At 36.9% G+C, this 22,157-nt stretch overlaps 1 protein-coding gene and 1 pseudogene across 1 annotated transcript; both read left to right on the top strand.

The window, feature by feature from the left end:
- The first annotated feature begins 847 nt into the window (after positions 1 to 847).
- Positions 848 to 2,512, top strand: LOC149004929 (serine/threonine-protein kinase-like protein ACR4). Its single transcript, XM_089169570.1, has one exon. It carries the CDS (start codon positions 873 to 875, stop codon positions 1,872 to 1,874), a length of 1,002 nt encoding a protein of 333 aa, XP_089025696.1. The 5' UTR covers positions 848 to 872; the 3' UTR covers positions 1,875 to 2,512.
- Positions 2,513 to 20,976: 18,464 nt separating this feature from the next.
- LOC149004930 (nuclear transcription factor Y subunit C-1 pseudogene) lies at positions 20,977 to 21,593 on the top strand (annotated as a pseudogene).
- The last annotated feature ends 564 nt before the right edge of the window (positions 21,594 to 22,157 follow it).

Below are 22,157 nucleotides of genomic sequence, written 5' to 3' on the forward strand. Positions count from 1 at the left end.
CAAGAAACTCTGGGTTGCCCTAAGTTTGGGTCTGGGAGAGGCCGAGGGTCAGTTTAGGGTTGGTCCAACCTAACCCTATCCTACCACCTAGTAAGATAGTTTCGACCAGATGTACGAAAAATATATAAAATCATGATTTTTTTTTATCATTTATGATCAAGATTAAGGTCAAGATCGAGTATTTGGCCAGTCTATCAACCAGACATAGACTGGCGTGTGTTACTGGCCCAACTCAGGAAATCCAAGGTTATGGTCTGAGTTCTAAAGAGCCCAACCAAACCTCAACTTGTTGCAGCACTGAATTCGATTTGTCCTTACAATATTGTGCCATTCCCTGATTTCATATCAGCTAAATATTGATATTAGTGTCTACCAAAAAACAAATATATTGATATTAGTGTTGATTGATACAGTTACAATGGATACCTTCTAACCATGATTACTTCATCTTTCACCAACCTTTGAAAAGAAGATTTTCATCCAAAATTAACATATGTGGTAGGCGGAACTGTGATCTTATCTGGTTACAACTAGACAACGTTGAGTTCACCAAATCATATAAAATATATTAATAGAACCCTGAGTGGATTTTCCAACTTACAACTAAGTGTTAGAGAGAGAGAGTCCCAACCAATGTCACCACCAACGTAGAAGAATTCCAACCATCTCTCACCAGTCTACACAAATCAATTTCAAAGTAGAAACGTACACATTACGGGATTTCCTCTTTTTCTAACCACCATTCTTTTTCGCAACCTTTTCCACATTCAAGTACAAGCCCATTTCACTCCCCAAGAATTTATAGGCCGGCTCTCTCTCTCTTTATATTTATACAGTCCAACTCAAAGACCTACCAGAGATAAATTAGAAAGATGAGCCACGCTCGAATAATTGCATATGACGTGGTTTTGGTTCTTGTTTCAATGGTTCTGTTCATTCTTGGTTTCTTCTTCTTCATCTTGTTTTGCAGGAGAAGACCAGTGGATTCAGAAGAAAATCTACCAGTCAAGCGATGTGCTGCTGCTTACCCCTTAATTGAAGTCGATGCCGCCACCGACGGCTTCAACGATCGTCGGATTATTGGAAAAGGCGGTCTTGGAACGGTATATGTAGCTGTGACAACCAGTGGAGATGTAATTGCTGTTAAAAGGGTCAATCCGGGGCTTGTACTGAGCAATCCTGGTTTTGGGTTCTCATTAGTAGTGAAGTCTCTTTCATTAGCTCAGCATCCTCATGTGGTGTCAATTATTGGATTCTCAGAAGCTCCAGGAGAGAGAATTATGATCATGGAGTTTATGGGTATGAAAAGCTTGGACTTCTACCTACATGAAAATTGTGGTGGAGCACAGCTCTTAGACTGGTGGCGCCGCTTCAGGATTGCAGCTGGAGTTGCAAGAGGAATTGAGTATTTGCATGAAGGAATGGCGCCACATGTAGTACATGGAAGAGTTAAACCTTCAAACATCTTGTTTGATATGAATTTTTGCCCTAGAGTTTGTGATTATGGATTATCTTTCTTAGGATCCAAAGAGAGGGGAAGTCTTGTAGGATATGTAGATGAGGAGTATTGGAAGGAGGGTGGAGGAGTTTGCAAGGCAAGTGATGTATATGGGCTTGGAGTAGTTTTGTTAGAGCTTTTAAGTGGAAGAAGGTGTGAAGAAGGGTCACTGGTTGATTGGGCATTGCCGTTGATTAGGTCTATGAGACTTGTTGAGGTCTTAGACCCGAGACTTGTAATTCCTTCTGACATGAAACCTCTTATTAGATTAGCCAAGGTTGCATCAGCTTGTGTTGGTAACAGTAGAAAGAACAGGCCCACCATTGTTCAAGTGGCCACTATTTTGAATAGCTTGGAGGTGGAGTTGTCTAGTTAAGTTTTAAATTAGGATCAAAAGCCATGGAACAAGGGTGTAATCCTTGAGATAGAAAGCTTTAAAGTCCACTTGTTGGGAAGAATTAATATTTGAGATCGGTGGACTGCAAAGCTTGGCCGGTGCCTTATCATTTGGTCGGTGTCTTAAATATGTTTTAATGCAGAAAAGGGCTAGAGGGGTTAACTTTTGGAGTGTATAGTGGAGCAACCAATCATTTAAACTTCAATGCTTTCAGTGCTCTTTTGTTTTCCCAATTTTTATTGTTGTGACATTTCTCGTATTTGTACAGAACCCATCTCATTTTGGTTTCTTGGTAATGAACCTGTTAGTGTAGCTAGATGGTTTGTACATTCTACAAATACGTAAAGACTTTCTTTTTGAAAAAAACTATTGTATTTTAATTTTTTATTTTTAAAATGGGTGATTTTATATATTTACTGTGAGTGTTAATTTTATGTTTTTTTCGTAAGAGACAGAGAGTGTTATTACATACACCACCAGAGAGAGTTGAATGTTACGACATGAATCAACCCTTTGGTCGTTCTCAATGTTGATCTTAGTTTGAGGAAAATTTTGGTTGTGTAGTGTGACTGTCGGATAGGAATCTCTTTTCTAAAGTTAGTATTCAAGGAAGTAATCAACCGTATCCTAATCTTTTGCCATCATATATATCCACGTGTCAGTGTTTAAAGTAGACTTCTCTCTTAAATAATGTACAATTTTTGTATTCAAAATCTACGAAGATTATTTTTTTATTTATTGAGATGGCATGATTGATCTTTCGCATAATTGAAGAATCAGGTAAAAAATAATTGAAAATGTATGTTTAAGGATTTCAAGGTTCTGCGAGCTTCACATCCATCTTTGGCATTATTAGACATTTGATAGTTTTGTGCATGCACCGAAAATGTATACATGGCAGAATTCCCGCACTTGAAGGAAAAGCCATGAAGATGTGGTTGTTTGGGCATAGCTTTCAACATTAATCGACAAAACAATAAATATTACAATGCCAAATAACAAAAGGCTTCGCCTACTCACCATTATTAAATCAAAACACAAATGCTTCGGTTGTTGACTGCCCAGCTTAATTTAGGGCTCTTCAAAATAAATTTTTCCCGACCAATTATTTATTTATTATTATTTTTTGTATTTGTAAAAACCAATTTATCACTTTATAATAATGGGGCTAAAGTCTCAAAAAAGATAATTTTCATTTATTAACTTACGTGGACGTAGAACTGAAATTCTGGATCACCTCCTCATTAATCGAGAGGGTTTGGCCAGAGGAGAGGTATGTGTTTCCTAAGCTTCTAGTAACACAATAATGTTGGGATTCACATAAGACATCGATATTTCCATCTAAAAAACTAAAAGCATGTGGTAACGGTATAGTGGGGTTAAAGCATGTGTTAACGGTATAGTGGGGTTATATGAGATTATGGTATTTGTTAAGTCTCTTTCTAACATTTATCATACAACTTATATACATGATATTTCCTTTTCATGTAAGGGTAGGATCTAGACCAATTTTAACAATGGTAGTGGGATTACACTTTATTTTAATTAATTCCCTAAAAATTTGAATTTTGTTTTTAGATTAGACACTTGTCAAACATCCAATTATATGGGTTAGAATTTCTCATTTTCATGTGAATGGAGGATCGATAATTGTCAAAAAGCATAGACACAACATAATCATAAGTTTATCTAATTGATATAGACACTCAAATGTCACTTTGAATTGCTCACTTTGTTAATATTTTATGTTTATCATGGTTATATAATTTGTAATTTTTGTATGACAATTTCTATATTCTTGTGAGTTGATTGTTTTAGCATTAAAAAATATTAGGAAAATAATAGTAATTACAGTTTCCACTATTGATCCATGGACCTTTCATAGTTACAATGTCATACTATAGCTGCCCATCGGAGAATGGGTATAACATGTCTGAGACAACATGAAAAGGATAGCAAAGGAAGAGGGAGAGCTATGATTGCTTCTAGTTAATAAAACCTGATCAAGTACTTCTAGGTGATATTAGTGTCATTTTCACTCTGCTATTCCCCTTCATAATGGGGTTTACCCCAATTTGTGTTCCAATTGCTTCAGAAGGCTAGAAGTTTTGGCCTCCTTTTCAGCGTCCATTACCTGTAACACATGTTCAATTAACACCCTTTTCTGCAGCCCTAATTGTCAACCGGTCAATCCACCGCCCTTGGCTTGTCCAACTCTCCTAGGGTCTTTGGTGAAACAAGTTGCATTCTGAGATGAACAATGTTCTGATTGAGTAACACGTAATGATAGATCCATATTTAGGGGATGCTGATTATGGATGATGAGAGCTGTGATTTGATCAAATGTATAATTACGGATTTAAAAGCCATCAAAGCCCATAGACCCTTAAGCATGCACAGTTTTTTATTTAGACTTGTTGGATTTAGGTATATTTTGTATTTTATGTCTATATAATTATAGTTCGGTTTTATTTGTAATTGAAACACGATTTTTGGTCAATTACTTGCACACGAGTAAAATTGTAATTATATGAGAATTAGGATTTTTTTGTTTCGCTATAAATAGTCTCTATAGGATAACCTAGGAATTAAGAAAGGCATGCAAAGGATTGTACTTTGTAAAGTATAAGAGTGGTGAGGTTTGAGGAAATAGTAAATTCCCTTTCACTTTGGTGAAATCTCTTTCCTTAAAGTGTGTTTGCTGGCGTTCATCTTCGTGGTTGTGCATCTGTCCCAAAACAAGTGGTTTCAAAGCAAGGTTGAGTGGATCGTTGCTGGAGCAAAAGGAAGTGTGACTTCAAGGGGGGTTCCCTTCGATGATTTTGAGATGAACATAAGGAACTCAACAATTGAAACAATAGTAGAGAGGTCCGCCTAGATCTAGATCTAAATGTGAGGTAAATTTGAACCCAACATGTGTTCACAGAATTTATATGAATGGACTTTCTAAGACTCCATTATAGAGTTGTTCTTGCAAAGTAAAAAGGGAAAACTAGGCCTATATTTGTTGAATGATATTTAGGGTGAAAATGATGCTTGAATCCCTCTTTAGGAGACCCTAGGGGTCGATTTTGAACCTGAATAAGACATATATAAGCCTCAGAATGTAAAATCAGGAATTTCTTAAAAAAAAACCAAATCTAGCTGGAAAAAACTGTAGGGGAGCAACAAGTGGTGTGCCGCTCATGCTTTGCCTAGTGCCACAGCTCAAATATGACATCCACTATATCCTCTAACTTGTTGGGCTTATTAAGGTCTTAAGAACTTTGATTTTCTGCCAAAATGGAGGTCCAAAGAGGTTGTAAAGAGAGGCTTTCATAGGGGTTTTGTAAGGTAAAAAGAAAGGGTTGTAAAGTTGTTACATTATTTGGTAATTAATGTGGCTAATGAATTGAATTTACAATTATTGAACTATATGATTGCTAGAAGGATCAAGTCACGGTGATTGAAAGGGTTGCTTCCAAAAAGATAAGCAAGGTAAATGAAATTTCATCTAATCTATGGGTAGCCATCTACTTGATGTGATGCCTAGTTATGCATTGTGAAGACTAATAAGAGGACATCTTGTACAAATGTAGAAAAAAAAAAAGGAGAATGCAATGATTTTGCCTATAGAATGTCAGTGTCATGTCATGGCTAAATGCATAGGAAAATAGGTACTTGTCCATTAATCAATAAAAAAAAACTTGTCTAAGCCAGATGAAATGGGTGGGGGGAGGAGGGTTAAGAGAAGCCAGGGCTCACAATTTAGCTTTGCTTCATGATACGGGAATAATAAAACGAACCACACCGGTTGGTTCTACCACATTTGACGTGATTCGATCAAACCATTGGTTGACTCACTGGTATAATCTTGGACGAACTTTAGAGGAGTGGTTATTTTAAGTAAAGAACTAGAATTCTAATCAAGTACGGAAGTTCGGATTCAACTCATAGGGTTTGAAACATACTCAACAATGAGCATCCAAGTAAACAACTATCTACACAATAGTAGAGCTCAAGAGGAATTCATAGACTACACGGCTCAAGTAAAATCCTTTATAAAAGGACAAGCACAAGGAAGGAGGAAGTACGTTCAGAAGAGTAATCACTCTCGCTGATTTACTACTTGTTACAACATGTTATTCTTGTTCTCGTTTAGATCCGTCTAACTTGATATTAGGTAGGAGGTGCTACTCGACCAACCCGGACAAGCACATTCTTGCAGGTACATCTAATCAAGAGGACGGACAAAATTCAGCAGCAACACTTCATAAACTAGCTAGCTTGGCAGCTATTAAATGATACATCTTCTATTTGGGCTCGGATCACTAAAGTAAGTATTTTTTCCAATCCGTCCCCTTTTGATCCTAGGGTTTGGGGAATAAAGGGATCAAGAATTTGGAATAGCTTAGCTAATATTTTACAGAGGCTTAAGTCTGTTACTATGTGTAAAGTTGGTAGAGCCGATTCTATTTCATTTTAGCACAATCTATAGATTCCATCCATACCCACCTTTTCTCTTCCTAACCCTTTGTATATGAATAGTTCTTTGAGCTGGGTTTTTATTTTAAAGATCACGATGGTTGGAATGTTGATAAATTGCAATCTGTCATCCTTCCTATTTTGATTATGAAATAATCCACTCCCATGAGGAGGTCTTGGATTCGCATCCATTCGGCGATATTTATATTAGTAATATCCCCCATTAATATCAACTTGCTAGCTCCAAAAAACAAAAATAATAATAATAATAATAATAATAATAATAATAATAATAATAATAATAATAATAATAATAATAATAATAATAATAATAATAATAATCCATAGATTTTTTTACAAGGCACCCACTATTATTAATAAAGTGAAACTAGTATCCACTCACAAATATGGTCTAAATTACATGACACCCATTTTCAAAATTACAAGTTACTCATAATTACCAATTTCTGTTAAATGGGGTGTAAAATAACTTAAATGTCCTTTGGACAATAAAATGATAGTTTTATGCAAGTCAGTGATTATTATAAGACAGTGACTGAGGCTTGGTCGAAATGTCGTGTTGCTATGGTTGGAGGCTGCGGTAGAAGGTTTAAAGCTTTTTGGAGTCCTCCCACAAGGAACTACATGAAATGCAATGTTGATGCAATGGTGCGTAAAGGAGGGGATTTGGTACAGGTGGGCGGTGTCTTCAGAGATGGTGAGGGGAAATATAAGGGAGGTTTTGTGTGTCGCATTCACGTCTGCCAGGTGATGGAAGCGGAACTTGCAGCAATTTTTGAAGATGTCAAGCTGGCCGCAAACTTGGGATACTAGCAGGTGCTCATAGAACCAGACTCAAAAAAAGCCATTGACCTTTTGAGTCCTTGCTGCATAGAGGTGGGTCGTTTCATTCAATATGTCGAAGAGATCCGGGCTCTCGTAGGTGGAAATAGTCAGGTTCGGTTCCAATATGTTGGAAGGGAAGCCAATAGAATCGTTCATTCTATAGCTAAGATCAAGATGTCTTCATCTCAACTATGGTCATTTTATCAAGTTTCCCCACCAAAATTGGAAGATCTGCTTAAGGCAGATTTAAAGATTTCTTTGAGTTAAGTTTTCTTTTCTTAGGCACTTGGCCCTATTCTGTACCCAAAAAAAATAACTTAATTACCATTTAATATCCTTTCATACCCAACCCTTAGGTGGATGAAGAAATTCTCTCTTCACCCATCTTATTACTATGCCTTAGCAGAAACCGGCCACCTTTATCTTTCTCTCTCTCTCAACAAGAACCGAGCAGAGGGAGCATGAGAATGCCTTTGTGGCTTACCTCTCAAGTAAATGTCTTCAGGCAATGAGAGCAAAATCTCAATGATTTTGACTTAGAGTTTTTTTGAAATATTTTTCTACACTGGGATCCGCATCCCCATTTACGTTTCTCATCAAGATTGAGAAACCATTGTGAAATATTTTGATGTTTCAATTCTTCTGTTTGATTGATTAAAGAGGTAGCAAAGCATATACAAGTGCATCTGCATGGAATTTGACTTTCCCTAATTCTATTAATTGCACACACAAAGTGGCTCTCGATGCTTTCAAATAAGGTCTCATAGTTTTACGATGATGTTGAGAGCGAGCTCTCTTTGACCTAGCCAAAGCTTTGGTAGCCATTGGGAAAACTCACAAGTTTTCCAGAATAAATAAATAAATATTTAAAGTTGCCTGAAGTTAAGTCATTATCTTTGTTGCAGGTAGAGATCGACAAAGGAATATTTCTGTCTATTTAGTAAGAGAAAAATGAAACAAGAACCTGAAGTAGATAGGCAATCTTAGAATCAAATTTGAACTCGATTTTGATCCCAAAGTTATTGCCATTTCAACTCGAAATAGTTATTATTACTTCTTTCTTTTGTCTTTTTTTTTTTTTAAGATCAATAATCAATTGATTTTAAGAAGCACAGAAAAAGTCAAAGAAACTACCGTAGGTTTCAAGCTACCGTAGGTTTTCTACCATATGTTGATATTTATTTCACATTCATCACTTAGAAAGATGAAATGCAGAAACAACAAATGCAACAGACAACTAATGCACTTACTCCTTCGGAGTGTTGTTCTCCAGCTCTCTCCTCAGCTGCAAAGAGAAGTCGTGGTAGACATCATAGTCATCTCCCACTGCTTTGTGACATCATTTCCCTCTCCCTTGTCATCCCATTTTTCAACGATTTCAAAGAGAGAGAGTGATGGAGGTAATTAAATGGGAGTGAGCAATGATCGCCAATGGGAAGAGGGTGTGGTGGTTTTCGACAGTAGTGGCAGTTTCTGGTGAGGAATAGGAAGAAGATGGATAAATGGAGTATTAGATGAGGGTACTTAAGTCATTTTATTGCCTAAAAGGCATTTAGGTCATTTTACACTCCACTTAACATAAAAGGATAACTATGAGTAACTTGTAATTTTGAAAATAGGTGTCATGTAATTTAGGCCATAATAATGGATGGACACTAGTTTCATACCAATAATAGTAGGTGCCATATAAAAAATTATAATCCATATAGTTGTCAATAGAGAAGAATATGTGGTCTTGTAGATTACCTGAAAAGCGTTATAGTCTCAACTAGATCGATTGCTTTTAGTTAGTCTCTTAATAATTTTGATGTTGAGGTTAGGAAAGTAAAATTCTAGAGATTTTTTTAAGAAATTTAGAAGTCATCCTAAGTAAAAAAATATTTCCTTTGGAATTTTTTTATTTTTTTTTTTGGCATGTTAAGTTTAGGCAAATTAAATGACCCATAATGGATTCCGGTGCTTAGCAAAGAGGCCAAGTGGTCAAATTCATATGGCACGTGCCGAATTTGCTGTAATGATCAAGAGACTAGTTGCCATATTTTCTTTTCTTGTAACCATGCTAAACATATTCTTACTACTGGTTCTTTGGGACTTAGAACTAAATTCTTGAGTGCTCTTTTTTCTTTTTTTTCTTTTTTTTTTTCAAGGAATGCTGACTTATTGATTTATTTATTAACGTTTGTCCCAAATTCTCTTTGGCTGAAGGAATTGCAAATAAAAACCCCAAGGATAAGTCTAGTGAGAAAACTGTGGAACAAAATGCATCTTATAGACCTTGGTATTCAGTTTGGTTGGAAACTAATTATGGAAAACACTCTTGTTGTTGTAGGCTTTAGAGACCAAGGAGAAGGATGGAAGTGGTTGATGTTAATGGTTCATAATGGATGATGCTATCACGTGGAGAAGGATGGACAGCTTTTTGGTTAATGTTAGAAGCAGCATTTGATGGGTTAGTTAATAAGAGGCTGGGAGTTAGGTCTTAATAGGAACTGGAATTTAGAAGTTTTTTGGATTAGTTGTAGTAACTACCATAACTTGGTGTCCATCTCCGACGGACAAGTTTAGCCATATACATTTGTTCCAATTTTGCAAGTTGCAGCTAGGCATTTGTCTTTGTTATCCGTGTCTAGACATTTGGAGCTTTTTTTGTTCACCTTGATTGTTTGATGGCCTCAAGCTACGTTAGTCTAAGTTGTACTTTTGTTTGATTTTAGTGTTCTCTTTTCTATTAAAAAAAAAAAACAATGGCATCAGCTTCGGTTTGATATCAATATAGAAAGCTATTTTTGACAACCATTCAAAACTACTAGCCTAAAATGAAATTTTCATCTTTAAAAATTATTGATGTTTTTTCTGTAGTGTTTTGATGTTTTATCAATCTCGATTTTTTGTGATATTTTGGTCAGCTTTTGTGATTTTTAGGTGATTTTTCTCGTGATTCTATAACAGAATCTTCAGATCAATAGACAATCTTACCAATTTTGTCCCAATGATTCAAAATTCAAAGGTATGTGCCAAATGTCGTTAAGGAAGAGAATCTACATATAATAATTTCTTGAAACAATTCAAACTAGGAAGACAATTTGTAGCAAAATCTTCAAGATTAATTAGCAATCTTGTCAATTATATTCTTGTGATTTAGGCCTCAAAAGGCAATGTACCAAATGTGGTTAGGAAAGAGTATATGCATGAAAGAATTTATGAAAACAATTTAAATTATGAAGGGATTCTGTTATGGAATATTCAAGGTCAACGAGTCATCTTTCCAATTGTGTCTGAATGATTTAGGCCTTAGAAGGTAATATGTTAAATGCAACTAAGAAGAAATATTTACATGAAAAATTGTATAGGGAATAATTTAAATTTACCAAATGTTTGCATCAAGTTAGAATAGACACCAACTTTTGGCTTAAAATGACCAAAAATACCCCCGAAATGGGGGGTCGAAATCTGCCAAAACTAGGGCAAACTAAATTTTGCCAGTTTGCCTGATTCGCCAGGTAGTGAACCGGCGAAATCTACCAAAATTTCGTATCTTGGTATCAATTTGAATTTTTTTAAAACCGGTTTCTAAATTGAGGTTTGATTTCTCATCATTTTGGAATTGGTTGATCAGAGTTGTAGAAACTGTTAGACCTTCTAGGGTTTTCCTCGAAACCCTAATCAATAATAAAACCATGCAAGAACTAGAATATGATATTATATTTAGAAAGTATTGGGCATACCTTACACCAGACGTATATTGAAGAAGATCGATGCAAATCTTGAATGCCAAATCTGCAGAGTGACGAAGTCTTCTCAGTCTCCTCGTCTTTCTACCGTACCTCTTTCTTGTGGAGAGAGAAGAGAACAAAAGAACTTTTGAAATTGGAGGGACCCCATCATAGCTATTTATAATAGCAATCCCAAACCCTAGTCTACTTCCACAATGGACCGGTTTGGCCCATCTCAAACCTAATGGCAGTGCATCGACCCGATATGTTGAGACTCCAATCAATTATTAACCCCAATGATTACTCCAAGCCCATATATTGCCTAGGATAAACCTAACAATCTCCCACTTGGGCTAGATTAATTACTCTATTATGATTGATGTGGCCATGGAATCTCAATCACAAAAATCTGCCATTAATCCTTGATCAAGTTAACAAGTTTACTAATGTCGGACAATAGTAGAATATATATCTCATCATATGACATATTTCTTTCTATCAGTCACAATAGAAGTTTACTTACTAACTAAATCGAAATGAGATAAACAAGGAATATTCAACAATTGTGATCACATAAACGACATTATTCCTTGTTGATCCTTCGTCATACCCCTGAATATCGTCACATTCATGGGTTGCCTTGAACACCATCACATTCAAGGCCAATACACATTTAGGCCCAAGGCCATGGTCAATAGTCAATCCATCAATTATGACTAAAGCCACATTTGGACAATAGTAAAATTACCATTTCCAAAACATCACAACAATAAAGCACAATTAAATTCATGCATGCATCAAAACATCCATAAGAAAATAATTCCTTCTATATATATATATATATATATATATATATATATATATATATATATATATATATATATATATATATATATATATATATATATATATATATATATATATATATATATATATCAATATCAATTCATTAACTCCCACTGAGTTCTCTCACTAAACACGCATAAGTTTAATCAAGAACATATCATAAGATCAATCAAACTACCAAATAACAATGATGTGAGTGTAAAAGTTCAATTATCAAAAAAAATAAGAACTACTAAGCGATAAGGGCTTCATCCCCTGTATTATTCTTTCTTCCCATCCTTGGAGTCTTTCTTCTCAAGCCAAGATTTACGTGCATTACAGTCTCTCTAAAATATCCCTTTTGATCACACCAGTAACACGTAATATCATCAAGGTTCTTCTTTTCCTTGTTATAAGGATGATACTTGTCTTTCTTGGAAGAAAATTGTTTGTTCTTATGAAACCCACTAGCAGATGCTTTGTTGTCTTTAATCAGATATATAGCCTCGATTCTTGTTCTTTTTTTGTCGCTTTCTTCTTGAGCACATATGGAAATAAGGTCTTTCATGGTCTTTTCCTTTGTCTGCGGATTGAGTGAAGTTCTAAGGGTAGTGTAAGACTCTGGAAGAGATTTGATAGCAAGATGACCAGAAATTCATCATCAATCGTTGTCCCAAGATCTTTTAATTTATTTGCAATAGAAGACATCTCCAGAAGATATTCTCTAACACTTCCCATACCATCAAATGTAGATGAAGTCAGCTTAGACATCAATTCTCCTTTCTCCTCCTTTTGTGATAACTCAAACACTGTTTTTATCTCTACAAGATATTCTACTGCAGTGTCCTTCATCTCTACACTATCACACATGGACTCAGGGATGGACTTTTTCATTATAATTAAACTTTCCTTGTTGGCTGTCACCTATACTTTATGCTTTAGCTTCTCCTTGTGTGTACTTGCAACGGAAAGATCAACGGGCTTTGGCTCTTTAAGAGCCACATCATAATCAAGCAATCCAAGTGTAGCATTTATTTCATCTACCCATCTTTTATAGTTTTCCCCGAAGAGAGCAGGGATGGAAGCCAAAGCATTAGCTTGAGCAGACATCTTAAGAGGAGAACAAAAATTCAAAATAACAACATAAGTGGGAGCAGACATTCAAACAATTATATCATGATCATATTATGAGAATCACACGTCACTCTCAAATATACATGAGAATCATACCATACCAAACTTGCTAAATACAAAAACTTTAGCCAACATGAGCCGACCAAATAATATTTCTACCTTTGGGTTAAAATATACAAGGCCTCATATGTAATCTTGCAAATACCGCGGAATAGCAATGACTTTCTAAAATTCCTTCTGTCACATCCACCCAGCCGGTACCCTACCTGGCATACCCGAGTGTGTGATCCATAGCCCGAAGATCAAGTATCAAGGTAATCAACCTCCCACATAGACAATAACATAATCATGAACATAAATAATCAATGTGCAAAAGATAAACAAAAGATCCAAATAAGGAAAGAATAAATCACATATCATCAGAGTATGAAAGACAATCTAAATGTCTAGATCAATAAGTAAAGTGAGGCGGAATCTCACTCCACAAACAGCGGAAAGTAGATCGCAAGTCAAAAGAAAGATTACATCTGGTTATAAGATAAGAAAGAAAGATATAACAAATTAAACTAAAGTCTATTCTACTTTATAGAGAACGTCTTCATAAACATAGACTTCATCAATAACGCTTAGACGTTCCCACTCCACAGTAGGGCTAATCCTGGTAACAAGTAAGACCACTTGAGGAATCATCAATGTAATCTTCATGGCTGTCAGCACTTTGCGTGAAGTACACCTCTTCAGTTTGTGCTTCCTCATATTGACCTTCATAGTCATCAGTACCTATAGAGTAATCTAACAAAAGATATTGTACAAAAAGGAGTGAGTTTCAAAGAAACCCAGTAAGGCAGTTAATCCATAACAATATAAATAGCAGGATTTCAAAGCAGAGTAAGATGCTATATGATATGAAACACATGATGCAATATGATTCTAACTCTATTTATGCTGGTCTCTATTGGCAGACATGCTTTAAGTCATAGCATTGTACTTCTTTAGGAAGGTCTTAATCACTCATCATCAGTTGGTAATGGGTCCAGTATCCCTCGGGACATTCCATGGCTGAGGTTTAAGTCACCGCTCTCTCACATCACCATTGGTTTAAGTACCGGCGCATGTCAAGGTCAAAACCTAGCCAAATGCAAGTCTCTTACTTAGTTACATCGAGTCAGATCCAGATACGTCCATTCCTCGCCCCTGGCGATCCTTTCCGGTATCCTTCACACTAGAGTCCTCATAGTCCCTGATTATGGACTCATCAACCCTATAGGTCATCCACATATGGTAAACGGGAAGTTCTCACGTCCCCTCACAGGTTGGTTACCGGTCTTGAGCGCCTGTGAGCCCAAGTTTATCCATATGTAACCCTACCAATAAATAGCCCCCACAATGTGATTCCTGTCCTCTCACGAGTTGGTTACCGGTCTTGAGCGCCCATGAATCCCCATTGCTACCACGGGTTGTTCGGTCTCAATACCCCTCCGATTAGGGTCTGACATAACAGGACACCCTAGCCAAACACTACTAGACAACCCTAAATATGTCATCTAACAGTTTAGGAAGGTGTCCAAAGGGCATCTCCAGAAACATCCCATAATATTCCCGTAATTGTCCAAGGACAGAAGTGTCAAAAGGACACCTCTCCTTTCCAAACCATACTTAATCATTCACAAACATAAATCTATAACATCACATATATGGTAACTTCTTATATGGAAAAAAATCAATAATAACATCCAACTTGCATATATTTGGTAAGTAAATCATACATGAATCAATTTAGCATAAACAAGTAATGCTACTGTAATCAAGGTAGTTGCATCAGTAGTATATCATTGTAAGAGTCTAATTAAGGAAATAAACCAAAGATTCAAATATAGAAACTAGATTCATGCAATCTATGTAGTTAAGGAAATAATCATCCTTACCTTATATAACTCGCAAATGATCTTGGGGAATCAAGTAAAACCTTGTCTAAACTTGGAAAGAAAGTCCTAAACAAGTATATATAATATATTAGGAAAGATACCTAGAAGGAAAGAAATCAAATCATCCAAAATAGACCAAACATGAGGTTGCTGTCCTCATTGGTCAATTGATTGGTCTACTACCTCAGTCGACCAATGAGTCGACCAACAGAGATAGTGGCCTTCAAAATCAAAAATTTTAGAATATAAAACCGAATTTGGTGGTTCAAAAGGGTACCAAACAAGGGATAAACTACAAGGGAAGTATGCTAGTATATAGAGGACTTCAAAACACTAATCATATCAAGTCTTCAAGTTACAAATTAGGAAACAAAAAGTTACCATAATTAGATCAATCATAGTTCTTGAAGAATTCTTAGTAAAAATCATGGACAAGAACAATAGGATGATGGATTACTAATATTACAAAGGATTCAGGAACAACATGCATAGATTCTCAAGAGAAATAGAGCTAAGGCTGAAGAACATCAATCTAAATAGAAAAGAGAATAGATGCATGTTTTCCTTCAAAAGTGAGTGATGATCTTGATGAAGATCATCCATCAAGCTTTAGATCCTTAGGAAAAGAGAGGGAATGAGTAAAGAGATAGTTGCAACAGAGATACAACATCATCTCTACTGTCCTCAATCAGAAAAGGAAAGAAAAGTAATGGAGAGTCAAAGATGAAACATAGAAGAGGATGATCACATACCTTTTTGTGTAAATGCACAAGATTTGACGAAGATCCGTCAAGAGAATCACCAAGGATGCAAGGGAGATGACTTGCAGAGGGCTCTGGTTCATTCCAAAGAGTTTGGAGGCAGAAAATACGAAGTATACTTGAGATTGGACTATAATAGAGCAAGCAAAGACCTAATTAGCAAAATCAGATCTCATTGGTCGATTGATGGCCAGTCGACCAATCAGGACAGCAAGTCCAAAACAGGGAAATGAAGGCTCAGATCAAATCCAAACATGAAGGGGTTTTGCACACACACCAAGTGGCTTACCTAGTATGTAGAAATGCCTTCGAACCAAGTCAGAGAGTACTCCAAGTCCATCAACTAAATCCACCTTCATCAGGGAGCAGTTTCCATAAATGGAACATTGTCATCAACACTCATGGATTCTAAGCCAAACACCAAGTCTTCCACTGGATGGCCCATAGTTGACTTCTTGCTTTACTTCGGGTTGTCGGACCTACAAACAACAAGGTTTCCGGGTCAAGGTTAGGGCTGGGTTTCACACCTTCACCTTTGGGTGATAAGAAACTTATGAAAATCACATCATACCAAACATGCTAAAGGCAGAAACCTTAGCCAACATGAGCCGACCAAGTAATATTTCAACCTTTGGATTAAATTTACAAGGTTTCACATGTAACTTGCAAATACTGCGAGACAACAATAACTTTCGAAAATTTCTTTCACCTTTGGGTGATAAGAACTTCTAAATTATGCTTCCCAAAATATCATAATGTATTAATCCACATTTAAAAATTGAATGCAACAATAATCCTCGAAAATCTCATTACTTTTGGGTAAATGAAATTCCTTAAATTATTATTCATTCTCACTTGAGTGCATATATCAATGTTACTTAGATGACATCACCCTTGGGCAAATATTAAGAGGAGGGCTACAAATACCTTTGAAAGGTAAAGAAGGAAGCCAAGGGTCTTTATAAATATTAACTGATGTCCCATTCCCAATTTGTCTAATCAAACCCTGATTGAGTATATCCCTACCAATAAGTATACTCTTCCAACCCCAAGAGCTGTAAGATGGAGCTTTACAATCTAGGAAAGGTGTATCTTTGATGTATTTTGCATACATAACTTGGGCCCATAAGGAATTAGGATTGGTCAACAGTCTCTAGCTTTGCTTGGCCCATAGAGCTTTATTAAAACAATGGACATCACGGAAGCCCAATCCGCCCTCCCTCTTACCCCTACACAAAGTCTCCCATTTAACCCAATAAACACCTTTCCCTTCGTCATCCTTCCACCAGAACTGGCGAATTTTCTGGTTCATGGCTTGGCATAATTCTTTTAGAATGAGGAAACAAGACATAGCATAAACGGGAAGTGTAAAAGCCACAGCTTTAATCAAAATTTCCTTACTAACTGGAGTTAACAATTTCCCCTTCCAACCAAATAACTTAGAAGTCAGCCTCTCAAGAACAAAGGAGAAAGTTTGGACCTTAGACCTTCCAATGGAAGAGGGAAGACCAAGGTAAACCCCATGTGACTGAGCCTCTTTAATGTTAAAAGTGGAAATAATATCACTCCTAACCTGGATAGGGGTCCCGACACTAAATAAGATAGATGATTTATCTGGATTGATATGCAATCCCGAAACAAGCTCAAAATCTTGAAGAAAAGTATTAACTGTAAAAGAAATGAACAAAAGATCACAGTATGGAAGTTGGAACTTCTAGGCACGTTACAACGTCGCTTTCCTTAAGATGTAATTCGCCCTCACATCAAGGTGCTATGAGGTACTGCGAACTGTCTCCCAGGATACAAAGAAGCATAACTTGAGTTGAATCTCCCAAGTTTTGCTAAGCACAAACAAAACTCAATAACAGAGAAATTTTCGTATATCTGCTGTTGTGAAGCTAGAACGTATTTATAGGCATTGAGCCTCTTCTGAACAGTTCATGACTCTATTTGTATGAGTGCACCTCTCTGTAGGGCTACGAATGCTGACGTTCAAATATGAGCCTTCGGATCGTTTGGCCGCACGATCTAACGGTCCATATTGAACCATCAAAAAGGATATTTATGGATCTACTTCCATCGCCCTAGATCTGCCGTTGATCAAAATAGTGGTTGGGGAAAATAATATGCAATCATCAACAAAGAGAAGATGATTAATCTCAGGACCCCTTTGGGAAATTTTAACAGTAGGTAATCTGGGAATACCTCTATTGGATGTGATGCGCTGGGAGAAGGTTTCTAAACAAAGAATAATGATATAGGGACTCAAGGGACAACCTTGCCGAATACTTCTATGTGGCACCAACTTCCTAAAGAGGACCCCATTGATCTTAATCTGATAACTCACTGTGGTGATACATTGCATGACCCACTGGGTCCATTGGTCAGCAAATCCCAGGTGCTTCAAAGTATGCTCAATATATTACCACTCTAATTTGTCATAGGCTTTGCACAGATCAAGTTTGAGAGCCATAAACCCATAATTGATTTAGATTTCTTCATAAAGTGATGGTATTCATGGGCTAGATAAATATTATCAAAAATAGCTCTGCCTGGTACAAAAACACTTTGCATTTGGCTAATAATGGACCCCAAAATGGGTTTGAGACGATTAGCCAAACATTTTGCTATGACTTTATAAGGAGTGGTGCAAAGACTAATAGGACGAAAATGAGAAACCTCCTGAGGATGAGCTCTTTTGGGGATGAGAGAGATGATTGTTTTGTTGAGACTCTTAAGCATATGTCCCCCATTGAAAAAGTGTTGCACACCATGGACTAGATCAGGGCCAATTATGCCCCAATGTTTTTGATAGAATTGAGCAGGGAGACCATCAAAACTAGGGGCCTTGGTGCCTTTCATTTGGAAGAGGGCTTTTTTGATTTCCTCAACAGAAAAAAGAGAGCAGATAGAAGAATTGTCTGAAGTTGTAATGCAAGATGGGGTGCTAGATAAAAACTCCTGAGGAGAGATGGGGGATGAGGAAGAGAAGGTGGATGTAAAGTGTGAATAGATTTCAGAGTGGATTTGGGACTCCTCAGTCAACCATCTCCCAAAATTATCTTTTATTTTGGTGATTGAATTTTCTTGTCTTCTTTGAGTAGTGGAAGCATGGAAGAACTTGGTATTTCTATCCCCTCTGAAAGCCAAAGCAACCTGGATCTTTGACACCAAAACTTTTCCTCTGCCAAAAGTTGTTTTTCAATTTCTTTCTTAAGTTCCAATTCTTCCTTGGCAGAGGAATCAGATGGGGGCTGCTATTGGCAAGCTTCCAATAATTGGGTTAGCTTTGCAATTTCCATAGAAGCATTATGAAAAGTTGCCTTACTCCAAGATCTAAGGGATTTGGTACAGTTTTTTTATTTTCTGATGAAGTTGATAAGAAAAAGAACCAAATCTAGAGGCAATCCAACCAATGTTGATTTGATGAGATAGGTCTGGATGGTCTTCCCATTTGGTCTCATAGTGAAACCTCATTGGCCTTTTATTGGTAGGATGGAGAGAGATTTCAAGGGGGGTGTGATCAGAACCCACCATAGCCCATCTATGACCTTGTACATTCCCAAATAAGTCAAGAAATTCAACATTTACAAAAGCTCTATCCAGACACTCCTTGACTAGGTCACTACCATGTCTTTTATTGGACCAAGAGAATTTGGGCCCATTACACTTCACCTCAAAGAGATTGCAAGACTCAATAGCCTCCCTAAAGGCATCCATTTGAAGTTGAGGTTTTGGGGGTCCACCAAACTTATCATCATTACACAAGATTTCATTAAAATCACCAAAGACAATACAAGGGGTACTTACAGATAAACTCAAATGAGCCAATTCATACCAGATCCGAGCCCTTTGCTCAACTTGGGGATGTCCATACACTAAGGTTGCTCTAAGCTCTGCATCAGAAGAGGGAACTTTAATTAGTAAATCAACAATATGAGAAGACGAAGAGAGGATAGTGATTGAGACATTACCATTCCATAGGTATAAAATCACCTTTCCGAGCATACAAAGATTCGCAAAACAAGTTAACAAATCTGAGCATAAAAAAATCTCAACTAGGTCACTAGGGGGCATATGACACGGGTAAGTTCTGTCAAACCATGTTACCCTAAATCGACCAAGATTAAACATGGTTCGACTATACTTTGGTCGGACCTCAAATGAACTAATGTTTGATCAAACTTGTAGACCTTTTGAGTAAACTCCCATTTTTCCTTGTATTTAGGGATAAGAAACCTTTATCAAGCCAAGATGATCAAATTATAATCCTAATCGAATTCAACAGTTGCAATGTTAGCTAAACTCTATCTCTACAGACTAGACTCAAGGAAGGAGTCTAAGTTGAACTCAATGACTCTAGCGTCCAGGTAACTCTAACTATAAATACCCATACCCCCCACCCACAATAAGGTATGCTTTTTCTGAGAGTCACTCGAACTAGTTACTTGCTTGTTACGACCTGCTTTCCTTGTTCTGAGATTGGGTATCCGACTAACTTGGGCGTCTGAAACATTACTCGACCAACCCGGTCAAGCACGTTGTTGCAAGTACTCTTGATCGAGCAATTGAACATGATTTTGCAACAAGTGTAATCCAATAGAGAAACATAACAGTTGTCTCCAATATAGACACCACAGTTCACCAAAATTTCTTTCATAGATGGTGCAACGATGTCTCTTTTTTTTATCAAAGAGAGTCTATTCATTACTGAGTACCTCCCCCTGAGGATTGGGTGAAGATAAATTTCGTTGGATCCATATGGACTACAAGATTGCCCCTTTAAGCTTATTCAAGAGAAACAATTGGGCCAGCAGTTCCATTGCTTGTAAATTTCTTTTTCTTTTTTTTCTATTAATATAATTTAAAGTCTTCATTTCTCCCTGTAAAAAAGAAAGGGTAATTTTCATCTGGACCCCTTGAGGTTTAGTCCATGTCATTTTTAGTCCAACTAAATGGACACTTTGCATCTGCCTCCCCTGAGGCATCCAATGAGATCAATTAAGGACAAATTGTAATTTTTATGACTAAAATACCCTTATATTTATTCTACCGTACGATTTGCATCATGTATTCATAATTAAGTGAAAATCAAAAGAGTCTAAGAGAGCAGTTAAGGTTTCGCACACGCAATGATATCGCCAACTCGAGAGTCACCTAGTTTTGGGTGATTGGATTGATATAGACCCAGGTCTAGGCCTATTGTTGCTGAGCTTGAGGCGAGAGTCCAGGAGCTGTCCTCCCAGGTTGAGAGATCTGCACAGACGGGTATGCCTGAGAATCAAACCTTCTCTTTCATCTGATACATTCTTCTTGCTTGAACTTGATGTAATAAGAATGCTTGGTTGCAGGCCAAGCATCTGGAGTTTATTCCAAAATTCACAAGAGCGAAAAGCTTACAAGAGAGTGAAACATGGAGAACAACCACAAGCAAGCTCAGTCATCTTCGTTTCCAACAATGCAACCACCGTTTCATCATCTTCTACAACAGCTATAGCATCAACTGCCGATGTTTTGGACATACCAACGTCAAGAGATCGAACAAGTGAATGATTTCAAGCATCATCAGCTTCCTTTAGCCCGAATCAAGAAGATCATGAAAGCTGATGAGGATGTTCGCATGATCTCTGCTGAAGCACCAATTCTCTTTACAAAGGCTTGTGAGCTTTTTATTCTCGAGCTTACAATCCGTTCATGGCTTCACGCAAAGGAGAACAAGCGTAGGACATTGTAGAAGAATGATATCGTTGCAACAATTACCCGTACCGATATCTTTGATTTTTTGGTTGATATTGTCCCGAGGGATGAGATTAAGGATGAAGCAGGGCTTGGAATTCCTGGGAGTACCACTAGTGGAATGTCTTAATATTATCCTCCGATGGGTCAGCCGGCACTGGGAGTAATGATTGGCCGTCCTACATTGCCCGGAAGGGATTCCGTGTGTATGCTCAGCCACCGTCTCAGGCGTGGCAATCAGTATGGTAGTCAGCTGAAGAGGGATCGTATGGGAGCGGTGATAGTAGTGGATAGAAGATGAAGAAGAGACAAGATAGCCTTATTCGTATGATGAGAAGACTTGAAGATCGTGACCGTTGAAGAGGAAGAATTTGCACGGTACGAATTAATGATGAAAATAGACTTATCGAAATTTGGTTTTTCTTTTTAATGAAGCTGTATCAGAACATAAGCTTATATAAATCCGATGCAACTACCCCCATTCTTTTGATTTTTACGGTTAGATTTAATTGTGAAGACATGATACAAATCGTGCGATTGAATATATATATATATATAAAAGGGTATTTTGGTCATAAAAATTATAATTTGTTCTTAATTGATCGTATTGGATACTTTAGGGAGGCAGATGCAAAGTGTCAATTTATTTGGACTAAAAATGACATGGACCAAACCTCAAGGGGTCCAGATGAAAATTAGAGTTAGTAAAAGAGGAATTTAGGAGTTTGTAAAAGAGGGTCTGATTTTGTAAATTAGTAAACTTTAAATCCTCAAATTAAAAATAAAAATAATAATTATAAGTAAATCTCCTTGATTTAATTCTCAATCGTTCGATCTTATATTGTTTATGTAGTGCGA

This window comes from Hakea prostrata, chromosome 9 (genome assembly GCF_041222555.1).
Source record: "Hakea prostrata isolate BN-2017 chromosome 9, UWA_Hpros_2, whole genome shotgun sequence".
In the NCBI taxonomy this organism is placed as follows: domain Eukaryota; kingdom Viridiplantae; phylum Streptophyta; class Magnoliopsida; order Proteales; family Proteaceae; genus Hakea; species Hakea prostrata.

Excerpts from the sequence above, each read along its gene's own strand:
- LOC149004929 (XM_089169570.1), top strand. The coding sequence starts at position 873 with ATGAGCCACGCTCGAATAATTGCATATGACGTGGTTTTGGTTCTTGTT.